Genomic DNA, 12,025 nt, shown 5'->3' on the forward strand with positions numbered 1-12,025 from the left:
CTTTGCTGTTTACGCAATGCATTTTTTCTGAAATTAGCGACTAATTGCTGAGGAAACTGACAGAAATTATATCATCAACAACTTTATTAAGTTATTTGTCAAGCAAAAATTATGCTGGTTTCTGCTTCTGCTGTTGTTTGTTTCATATCATTGTACCAACTAAATAATAGACAATTTGTCAATTCATCTATGATTCTGCTGATTTAGTCAATGAATAATAAGTGTTTTATTTTATTTTATTTTATTTTATTTTGAGAATAAACAGTGGTTTTGCGTAAAACGTACATCCCTTTAAATGCCACCCCCCCCCCCTCCAAAAAAAAAAAAATGAACCACAACTCCCAAAATCCCTTGCTTCAGATAGTTCCCAGTTATTGGCTGCAGCTCACGTAAACTTCCCCGTGCAGGTTGGTGTATGGCTCTATAGTCCTGTCAATCAAATGGGGGGTAAATCTGGACCAATCGTCTATGGAGTTTCCATTAGCGGGCGGGGCTTACATCGCTTCCCCACACAGCGGGCTTGTTTCCTGATCGGTGCTAACAACCTGCTGCCTGCAACTTTCGTCTGTCCCCCCGGCCGCTCGCGCAACTGACGGTTTTCCAGCAGGTGGGCTTTTCGGTATGTGCGCGAGGATGAAGCCGCGTGGACAGTGAGCGCAGCCCGGCCCTCGGCTCCGCGCTTGGCTGCATGCCGCCGCCGCCGCCGCTGCTGCTGCTGCTGCGTGTGTCTCTGACGCTCGGGGGGGTTGCGGTCTGGCCTCCAGCCGCGGCTGCTGCGAATTCAATTCATTTGTCAGCAGCGTCGCTTTGCTGTTTCTTTTTTTATAAAGATGGCGGTGAGGGGGACACTGTGAACTAAATGACTGTCAGAAACATCGCCTCCATTTGTAATATGGTGAGTAACCTCGTCGCTTATCTGCGTTGCCATCGAGTTGCTTGCAGCCGCTGTGTTGAACCTGGTGTGATGGGTGTACGTGGTTGAGTCGCCTTACGCGCACGCACACACACGCACGCACTCTGCAGGCTCTTCGCACCGAGGGTCCACAGTGAATTGGACGCTGTCCACACTAGCAGGCCCTAACCTTGTCACCATCGTGTTGTTGTGGACCTCCGCACGCTGCTCGCCTCCCTGCAGCTCCGACGTTGTGTGTTGCGGTGTGCAGTTTGTGGAGCTGCCAGCGATGACTGACAGGTGAATGAAGCAGCCGCTGACGGCTTGTTGTGATTGCGTAATGTGGTGGTGGTGGTGGTGGTGGTGGTGCAGAGCGCCGCCTCCATCCCGGTGGCAGAGGGCAGGAATCAGCGCTAATCTTGTGTTTACGTTGCGTTCAGGGGCAGCTAAGAGCAGACTTAATACGGCTGTAATGGCGGTGGCCTTCGCTTTATTTATACTGGATATCAAAAGCCTGCGTTGTCGGTCGCCTCTGAAGGAAGCTGGAGCGTGCAACACACTGCACTGATGTATCACACCGTGTCCCTGCTGGACACCGGACATCATGCATGCGAGCTTTGAGAGTTTGACATATACTGGTGAAGGGAGACCCTTTAAACGGTCTCAGGCCGTCCTGTAACTGAAGGACACACCAGTGACTGACACTTGTCCCCAGTTTGCAGTATGCCAGGTTGATATCACAAACAACGATATGAACATTTTTCCACACGGATTAACAAACAAATAATCTGACGATGGTTTCTCGGGTAACCCTTTAGTTTCATTGAGAAATAGTGAGAAGTGTTTAATATATCTTTCCAAATTAATTTGTTTGTCCAATTAACGGCTGAGAATCCGGCGATATTCAGCATACTGAAAAATAACCCACCAAATATTAAAGTCTGTGACCTTTAAACTTTTGGCATCTTTATGATATACAAAGCTGCCGATTGATCTTCCTGTTCATCGATTTTATTGCATCTCGGGCTCAGCAGTATGGACACATATTTTTGAACAAATACCTAAATATTGTTATTGTTGGGATCACTATTGTTGCTTTCACAAACTATTTACACAATGAGATTTCTGATAAATAACCCTCACTAATGTGGATATAATGACTGAGTAGGTAAATAGAACAGATAGAAGAGTCTGGTAAGTGTAGGAAATGTAATCACTCCACTTTAAAACCAGTAAAGGCAACACTTATTCCAAATCACGTTATTCAAGTATAAAAAAAACTAACACTAGTCTTATATAAAACATCGATATATTGCCCAGCTTTAACTGCCTCTGACAAAACACCTCACGTGTAAAACAACCTTTCAGTAACTCATTGTAGTTATTGATTTAAAGTTACCTGCAGGTTGATGCGTTCATGTTTGCGTGCTTTATTACACTGTGTGACATTTAAGGTGCTTAAAGAAGATTCATTTATTTATTTATGTCTGACTGTAGTTGTCAAGAATTTCAGGGCTTTAACACTCTGATCGTACAGTTTAATATGTTGGTTGAGGACCTTCAGTCATTCAAAAGCAAATTAAAAAACTTTGTACAGAAGTTAAGACTGAAAGTTTCCAGCAGACGAGAGTCATGAGAAACCGAAGCGAGTGATGGCAGCGAGCTCTTCACGGCTTCTTCTGATCTGCTGCTTCAGCTGATCCTGATCGGCGTTGTTTTGAGGATTTGATTCCTTTTTAAGTGAACAATGCTGCTTATAATGAGGAGCTCAAATACCACAGTGTGGCATCAGGTGTCAGTCAGGGAGATTCCATCTGTCTCTTTTAAATCTTTTGCGGAGATTATGAAGGAATTTCAGGTCCACTTATGGTACATTTTCACAGAACTTGCCGTGATAGCGTGCGTGGACGGTGAATGGACCGTGACATGTGTGCCGCAGCATCTCGGACTGGCAGCGCTTAATGAGACAAAGGGACATTTGACAGAGAGAAATGAGAGTCATTAAAAGTCGAAGCCTTCCGCAAACTAAACTGTCTCCCATGTTCATTCAACAAAGCTGCGGTTCATTTGGAAAAGCTTTGAGCCTCTGACAAGTGAAAAGACTCCGACAGGAGATAAGTGCTCTGTTCTCAGCAATCAGACACAAAGTCCTCCTGACTTCTGACATAAGTACACCTATTTAGACCGGATCCCTTTTCTGCTTTGACAGGATGTGTACTTTCAAGAGGAAAAGTATTTTGCATATTTTATGGGAAACTTGAGACCTTAAAGTTCGGGAGAAACTTAAAGATAGTTATTAATCGTTATACAGAATACAGAAAAGCTTTAAAGCTTCAGCAGCCTGTTGTTGCTCTGTGACTGCTTTATTTCCATATTAATTTGGCTACGTGTGCATCGAATAAACAAATTAAACTGTCATTGGGCTTTCTGTAAGTGAGGGAGATGATGAGGATGATGATGATGACAACATTTGTGATGTTTTGTCCCCTCAGGGCACCAATGCCTCTGCTCTGGAGAAAGACATCGGCCCGGAGCAATTCCCAATCAATGAGCACTACTTCGGATTGGTCAACGTGAGTATCCATAAATCCGTTCATACATGAACACACGAAGTCACCGGCGCACAACACCGGTGTCATGTTTCAAAACAAAAGTGCCGTTGGAGCACGGTGAGTCATGTCCTTCTGCTGGACGGCTTGTTTGTGAGTCCAGTCCGGGGATGTTCTGTTAACATGTTCTGTCCTCAATACGTCGCTTACATAAATACAGAAGTTTCTCAACAGTGTGTCTGCCAGATGGATCAACACAGTAGAACACATTTGTATTTTCTCACCTGCTAATTACCAGATAATCTGAAGCAGGGCTGCCCAATTTGGGAGTCAAGTTTGGGCCACACTGCGTTTGTTTTGCCACACCATGACATTTGACAAGCTCATGCTTATTCCCCCAAAAGGAGGCACATGAATGCTTTGGACAATCATTTCTGCAAAATAATCAATTTACTATTAAGCAGATCAAAGAGTAGTGTTTTATCAATCCATTATTTATATCTGCTTTATTGTGAACAGACTAACAGAGCAGCTGGAGCCTATCCCAGCTGACTTTGGGTGAAGGCAGGGTACATCCTGGACAGATCGCCAGTCCATCACAGGGACAACAAAGACAGACAGACAGAAACAAGACAACTATTCATGCTCACATTCACACCTACGGGCAGTTTAGGATTATCAATTAACCTAACGTGCATGTCTTTGGACGACGGGAGCAAGCCGGAGTACCTGCAGAAAGCCCATGTGGGCACAGAGACACAAAGGCCTCAGCCAAGGTTCAAACCCAGAAGCTTCTAGCTGTGAGGCAACGGGTGTAAAATATGTAATATTTTGATTAAATGTACTTCCACATAACATTTAGTTTGGCCCGCTCAGCTCCATCCAGTTTCATTTTTGGCCCGTCATAAGAAAGAATTCAGGCACCTCTGATCTAAAAGATGTATTTGCGTTCTTTCTTTCCGTCCTGATCTTCGTCTGTGCGTCTCTGCCATCTCCTCCTTCCTCAGTTTGGAAACACATGTTACTGTAACTCAGTGCTGCAGGCGCTCTACTTCTGCCGGCCTTTCCGGGAGAACGTGCTGGCCTATAAGGCCCAGCAGAAAAAGAAGGAGAACCTGCTCACGTGCCTGGCCGACCTCTTCCACTCCATCGCCACGCAGAAGAAGAAAGTGGGCGTCATCCCGCCCAAGAAGTTCATCTCCCGGCTACGGAAGGAGAACGGTGAGAGCTAACCAAAGTGCTGAAAGTGTGTGAATGCAGCAAAAGCAATGTTTGACCTTTCTTTGTATTTAAGTCTTCCACTTCCAGGGTTCTAGTGTTGCGCACGCTGGCTTACCAGGGGATGAATTATTTGTCACACCTGTAATTTTCCAGCAACAAGTCAAACTTTGTGCCACGAGAAGGTCCGATCTGTCACCTGTGTGTGGTTGGGTGTCGGACACGCAGTGTGCCGGACCGGAGAGCTGAGGTTTGTGTTGAAGACTGGAGGTGAAGGGCAGGTGCATGTTGGTGGTAAGGTCATGGAGAGTCGAGCTGACAGAAAGGCAGCCTGTTCTCTGCTCTCCCATGTTGAGGAAGCTCTTTATATGAATGAACAATGTAATCTCTGTTGGGGCCCAGCTTTGGTCAGCTGCCTCAAAACCCCCCCACCGCCCCGACTCATTCCTCCACTTCTCAGTTTTCTCCGTTCACATGCAGATCTGTCAAAACAGGAGTGTGGAGGGACGCTGGCGTTATCAGTGAAGCCTGCTGATTTTGTTTACGTGATGTTTGGCGGACCTGTCCGAGGTAGAAAGTCTCTGTTTGTCTTGGTGAGGAAGACACAGGTGGAGCTCATGGCAGTAACGATGTCTGTGATGCCAATCAGCCTGCAGACATTAATGTTATTAATTACACCTGTGCTTGTCAGGATGTCATCAGTGAGCAGGGCCGTGTACATCACAGACCAAATGTCTTCACTCCTACCATTGAAAAATGCCTTGACATTCAATACCTAGTTTGAACACCCACCATCATTTTAATGTTATATTTATGCAGGAGTTAATCTTATCGGTCATACATTGCCTCTACTTGGACATGTAGATCAATTCAATTCTATTCAATTTCAATTCAATTTAAATGTAACATCAGAATAACTTATTTCACTATTTTTAAACTACTTTTTTGGCCACACACCTTTCTGCGTTGCTTGCGCTGCAGTAACCTTGTGTGCAGGTGGCTAGCTATCATCTACCAATAGCATGTGAGTCTTACAGGATGATGTCAGGACGGCTGAGCAGCTGAAGCTCAGTAGGAGATGTGTGATGCAGCAGGACGATGACCCTCTACAGAATGAGTTCAAACAACGATTTTGTTAAAGGCCTGCTTTGGACCATGCGTGGCAGAAGTATTATGTACAAACATTTAAATATTAGATTCAAAACAGGCAAATGATCTGTATTAGGTGGATGGACCTAAATCGGATACATTGGGGCGTCTCCACCAGCTTCCCTCTTTGAGTTATCTGTTCTTTACTTCATCTCTTCACCTCTCTCCAGATCTGTTCGACAACTACATGCAACAGGATGCCCACGAATTCCTCAACTACCTGCTGAACACGGTGGCCGATATCCTGCAGGAGGAGAAAAAGCAGGAAAAGCAGAATGGACGCCTCAAGAACAACGGCACCGCCGTCACCGCGGAGACCGAGACGGAGAACAAGACGGAGCCCACGTGGGTTCACGACATCTTCCAGGGCACACTGACCAACGAGACACGCTGCCTCAACTGTGAAACGGTGTGTGGCGCCGCTTTTCTTTTTTCTTTAGAGATGTCTATGTAGTTTGAGTTGCTATCTTTCTGTGACTCTGTCCGTCCCTGTTCGACCCTGAGTGAGACATGTCTCCTGAATAAGTCTGCAAAAGGGATTAGCTCTTTGCAAAGACGCTGAGAGATGCAAAAAAAAAAAAAAAAAAAAAAAACAACAGACGCAGCGAGAAGGCCTGACAGGCTCCGACCAACCAGTTTACGTCAGGGCCACTGGAGGTTTTGTCCTCACAGTTTAGAGGATGACGTTGCCCCTAACAACGTTCGCACACACCACGACACAACAGCGTGGAGACAAAAGCTACTCGGTCAAATAAGCATTTCAAAGCCAGTCTGAGTGTGTAAAGGTGAGGGCGGGGTGGTGGGTGGTTCTGTCACAGCACAGCAGGCTTATCCTCACTGACTCGGTCAAAGACAATGACAGTCGAATTATATGTCTACTGTTTGACAGGTGAGCAGCAAAGATGAGGATTTTCTGGACCTTTCTGTGGATGTGGAGCAGAACACATCGATAACACACTGTCTCAGGTAGTATTGATTCATTATACGTTCAGTCACAGCCAAAGAAGCCGGCATATTCCCTTTGGCCCAAAAGGGATTGACTAACCGAGCCTCCTGTGGCACGCTCTCTCCTCCAGGGACTTCAGTAACACAGAGACTTTGTGCAGTGAATACAAATACTACTGTGAGACATGCTGCAGCAAGCAGGAAGCACAGAAACGGTCAGTAGAGCGGAGTTTGATACCAACATGATGCAAAAACGCGCCTCTCTAAGCATGTGTGCTTCTCTGCAGGATGCGTGTGAAGAAGCTTCCCATGATCCTGGCACTACACCTCAAGAGGTTCAAGTACATGGAGCAGCTGCACCGCTACACCAAGCTGTCCTATCGAGTGGTTTTCCCCCTCGAACTCCGTCTGTTCAACACGTCGGGGGACGCAGTCAACCTGGACCGCATGTATGATCTGGTGGCGGTGGTGGTTCACTGTGGGAGGTACGGCCCGTTGATTCTAGTCCCATCACTGTCCTGTTAGATATTAAAAGAAAAGTTTGACACGTGGGAAAACACTATTTCTGAGAGCAGACCTGTCACAATCATGCAAATTTTGTTGACAATTAATTGGTATCCAAATAATTGAGATTAACGATTTAATTGTCTTTTTGTGTCACTATTGAGTATAAGGCCAATCATAGTTTATCATATCATAGTTTGAAATAGTGTATATAAGTAGAAATGACTGTTGGCCCTTTAAACTTTATTATACAAGGCATATTACTGAAATATACACAGAGAGTCTTGGCCCGGGTGTCCGCTGGCTACACAGGAATCCTCAGAACATTGACCATTGTCCTCAGAAACTAAATCCTCATCAGACCAATAGCTGATTGGTTTTAAGATTGATAATTAAATATGAACCACAGCCAGCTGCTGCTTAGCTTAGATTAGCACAAAGACTGGAAGCAGTGAGCCTAGCTAAACAAAACAAAAAACCCTCTTGACCAACATCTCTGTGGCTGACAAAGGGACACGTTGTGTTGCATTTGTTCAACTCGTATAAACCCATAGTGTAAATTACACTAATCACGGTGGTATCCGGCCTCCCAACCTCACGGTGTGGATATATTTCCCAAAAGCTTAAACTATTCCTTTAAGCTCGCAGTTTAAAAACAGCGTCATTAAATACCAAACAACCTTTTTCAAATACAGACGTGCTGCTCAGACTTACCTGAATGCCTGTAGCATAAATCCGTTTTAGAGCAAACTGTTCCCAGACTGCATTTAAATGAGAAGTAATGATGTCCCATTAATAAAAGACACCCTGTTCAAATAGCAGTAAGTGTGGCAAATAGTCTTCTGTAATAATTTTGTACAAATGACAGGAAGCAGGAAGCTGAGACGGCAGCAGGACGATGTGGGAGTTTGGAAACGGCAGCAGCAGCTGGACAATAGACTCACTGTTTGTCTCTGTTTCCTCAGCGGCCCGAATAGAGGTCATTACATCACCATCGTGAAGAGCCATGGCTTCTGGCTGCTGTTTGATGATGACATCGTGGAGGTGCGTCACTCTTGTCTCTTTCTCTCTCAGCCTGTTATGGTCTGCTGGCTGTTTGTTCCCTGGCTCATCTGTTTATGTTTGTGCTACTGTCTGTGCGATCAGCAAGCATCGTCTTACTTTTGTTTTGCAGAAAATTGACGCCCAGGCCATCGAGGAGTTTTACGGCCTTACCTCAGACATCTCCAAGAACTCCGAGTCGGGATACATCCTCTTCTACCAGTCCAGAGAGTGACGCTGGAGCTGGATTAGTGACGCTGGAGCTGGATTAGTGACACAGAAGAAGACTGAATTTTTTTGTTTTTGTTTTTTACCTTCAGCCTAACAGACCCAGACTCCTGCCATCTCCATCTCATCCTGCTGCCCCCCTCCTCCAAGTCAGAGCTCTCTGACGTACGTGCCAATCCTCTGGCCCACTCTCAGCCTCTGGGTACTACCCGTGGTTCATCTCTCACTCTTCTGTGTGTAATTTGATTCTTGTCTTTTAGTCACCTGCATCTGGACTGCACTTTAAAAAACAAAAAGCAAAAATGCTCAACAGCATGATGGAAACAAAAAGGCGTCGCATCGAGCCAGAGCTCGGTGTTGCTGCCGGGCAGATGCCTGCGGAGGTGATCCTCCAGCAGGACCAGAAAGAGGTGAAGGGCCTGGGGCACATACAGACAGTTGTCAGAAATTGTACTATATCATTTGTATGTATATAAGGTCTACTTCCATGTGCCACCCAGTCATAGTTCCTGTCGTTAGGGCTATTTTCCCCGTCACTGTCCGTCGGTGTGTTAATATCCCTTGTGGATGCATGAGAAGTGAATGACGTTGGAGCCAAACACTGTATAATAACTCAGAGATTTCCTGCATTTTTAATGGTTTTAAAGCAACATGTGACCATTAATTAGAAAAAATTCACAAGCTCAAAACTACCTAAATTTCAAACTATTGACCGTATAGATGTTATTTAACTCCGTTTTTGTCTGACCAGAGGCCTGTACTATGAAGTAGGTTCAACATAACCAGGATAACTTTCTGATCTCTGGCTTAACTAATCTCAACAAATGTAATCACACTAAGCAGTCACACTAAGGTGGTTAAAAGTCCATCCAGGGTTTTCCGATCTAGATATGTGCGTGTTCACATAAAAGGGGGCGGAGTTTGCAGCTTATGACCAATCAAAAACATCGACCTGCAGCAGAGCGTCCTTTTTTGGAAACAAAGAGCAAACTGTAATATTAGACAAATATGAAGAAATTAAAAACACAATCCAGGTTAAATGCAGCATCATTGCTCTATCATTAGAGAACGAATAGATCTGACTTTAATTATATTCCACTAAAATCATGTGTCACTTCGATGCATTTTCATAGCCTTTATGAGAATTTTAGCGTTATTCTTTCAGCTGCAGCTCAGGTGGTGTTAAAACAGACTAAATGAAAACATGATTGAAAGTAGTCGGTAGGCTTACTTTTATATCTTAGAAGTGCAGAAAGTACAAGGCTTAAGTGCTTCAATCAGTCTGTTGTAGGATGATATTGTTTCATAAAAGCACAATAAAATGGAAATTATAAAAAAAAAAAAATGAAAATAGTGAGAGAAAGCTAAACAGGTTTGTCAGTCTCTGAACACTCTCACTAGCTCCAAGAAACCTGATTGGTCAGCAGGCGTTAGTTTAATATGACTGGTTATCTCGAACATTACCTTGCTCCCAGTTAGAAGCGATGCACTGTCGTGACCCTGAAAATCCTGAGTTGAACCTGAAGTTACCTCGACAACCCCAAATCCTGCTGGGTAGTAACAGGCCTCTGATGTGACCCGGTACTTAACGCACTACCCAGCTGAGCCACATACTCTTAATAACACTACACATGAAACAGAAATCATGCTGTTTCCTCTTGTCAGCTGAATCTTTATATTATTTTTACTGCGATCGGAAAAAAAAAAAAACTATTTATTAAACCCGACATATTTATTGCTGTTATTTGATGAAGGTGTGTGCAAAACGCTCTTTTGAGAGCTCAGACTGGCTGTCTGAGCTCTCAGCGTGAAGGCCGTAGTGTATGTAATACACAGCTACACATAGGTTTTGTTTGTGTTTGTAGTTTACATGTGAAATAGAAGAAGGGGAGATTAACAAGAGAGACAAAACCTACAACTGCCTAATCTTTTGATTGACGTGAAAATAGTGCAATAAGAGGTGCCGTTAACCCTTCGGGATTAGAGTACAGTGCATTTCATAGTTAGTAGTAGATGTGTGTTTTTTAGTGGCTGATCTGTCCCCAGTGCTGTGTGTTTGTGATATCAAAGTAAAAGCCTCCCTCCCCTCCCCCCTTCTCCACATGCAATGCACTCTCCCTGCTGCGATGTCGGACATTTTTTTTTTGTAACCTTACACGACACCATCCCTTTTATTTCCACCCCAGCTCAGTAGTTTCCTCTTTGTTTGTCTCCGACTCTGACGAAGTGAATTGTGTGTGTCATATGTAGCACATCAGATCCCCGAACTCCCCCATAGAGGTAAAAATTCAATTCTATGTTAATGAACACGACGTCCCTCGTACTGTCGATGTTTCCCCGGGGGGGATTTTGGCCGTGCCCTGTAGAGTAGCGCAACATCAAACAACTTGTTTTCATGTGAATGACATTCCTATTTGCTGCACATCAGCGGACATTTCCATTTCAAACGCATCTCATTATAAATACGAGTTAGGACTAGGATTCATTTGTTAGGTTAGTGTCTCTGTCTGTAACACGAGAGGCAGAAGTGGAAATGAGGAAAGTCGGGGTGTGTTGAATGCACTTGTTTCTGCCATCTCTTCCATGTAGTCTGTTACCGGGTGAAGTCACGAGGATAACGTGCCAAACTGGAGTCAGTGCTGACCTTGCAGCAGTCTTTAACAGAACATTATTTTTCTTTGTAAAGATGCAACTGTACATATATATTATGTAGAGAAAAAAACACTTCTGGAAATAGGAAAAAATATTTTTTTAAAGCGAAGATCTTAAAATGTAAAGACACTCATGGCAAAGATTTTAGCTGACCATTGAAGAAGAGATACTGTGCTGTTTTACAATCACAATTACATAATCTGTCAAGAGGAGCCACCATCTATCACATTACTGTAACGACAAGGGTAGGAACCTGAGGCGGGGACAGTCGGAGGCGTTTTAGACCCGGGTGAGAAGAAAGAGACTCTCTAACGCGCTGATCTTCCATTAACACTTATGCACTCGCCCTCACTGAGAAGCTCAGTCACTGCACTTGGTCTTATGTATCTAAACTGTGAGGAGGGCTCGGGTGCAGAGAGTCCTGACCGGGCCCATGTGAGGGGGGGGGAAAGGGGAGCTGAATCGGAGTTTCCGTTTGGCGGTTAACTGAAAGTGCACTTTATTAGTGATGAGCTTCAATGCTTTAACATGGCGAACCACAGTCTAACACACTCACTTTGAGTTTTATCTTCTGTTCAATAAAATGACTATCAACTAACTGAATGAAGTGTTGTTGTTGTTTTTTTACAGCCTCTCTGTTAGTGGAGGGATGAACCTTGAACACAGCTGGTTCAGACACAATGGTTTCATCTCTTCAGGTTTAACAGCACCATTGGTATATAAATGAAATGTCTGCTGGTCAGTCCAACTCTGCTTCCAAATTGAACTACGACAAATATTTTGGAAGGATCGCAACGAATATTTAGAGACTATTGAAAGTTAATAGAGTTGACATTTTTGGTTTTGA

The 12,025-nt window shown here is 44.2% G+C and overlaps 1 protein-coding gene across 1 annotated transcript; it reads left to right on the plus strand.

Moving 5' to 3' along the window:
- Positions 1-427: 427 nt before the first annotated feature.
- Positions 428-11,781, plus strand: usp46 (ubiquitin specific peptidase 46). The gene is made up of 9 exons (XM_069699254.1): positions 428-895; positions 3,385-3,465; positions 4,449-4,662; positions 5,979-6,217; positions 6,698-6,774; positions 6,885-6,968; positions 7,041-7,238; positions 8,223-8,301; positions 8,432-11,781. Exons 1-9 carry the CDS (start codon positions 860-862, stop codon positions 8,531-8,533), a joined length of 1,110 nt encoding a protein of 369 aa, XP_069555355.1. The 5' UTR covers positions 428-859; the 3' UTR covers positions 8,534-11,781.
- The last annotated feature ends 244 nt before the right edge of the window (positions 11,782-12,025 follow it).

Source organism: Brachyistius frenatus, unplaced genomic scaffold, assembly GCF_029030835.1.
Source record: "Brachyistius frenatus isolate BFR_SWC_R1_liver_20210118 unplaced genomic scaffold, ASM2903083v1 Contig_29, whole genome shotgun sequence".
Taxonomy (NCBI): Eukaryota; Metazoa; Chordata; class Actinopteri; family Embiotocidae; genus Brachyistius; species Brachyistius frenatus.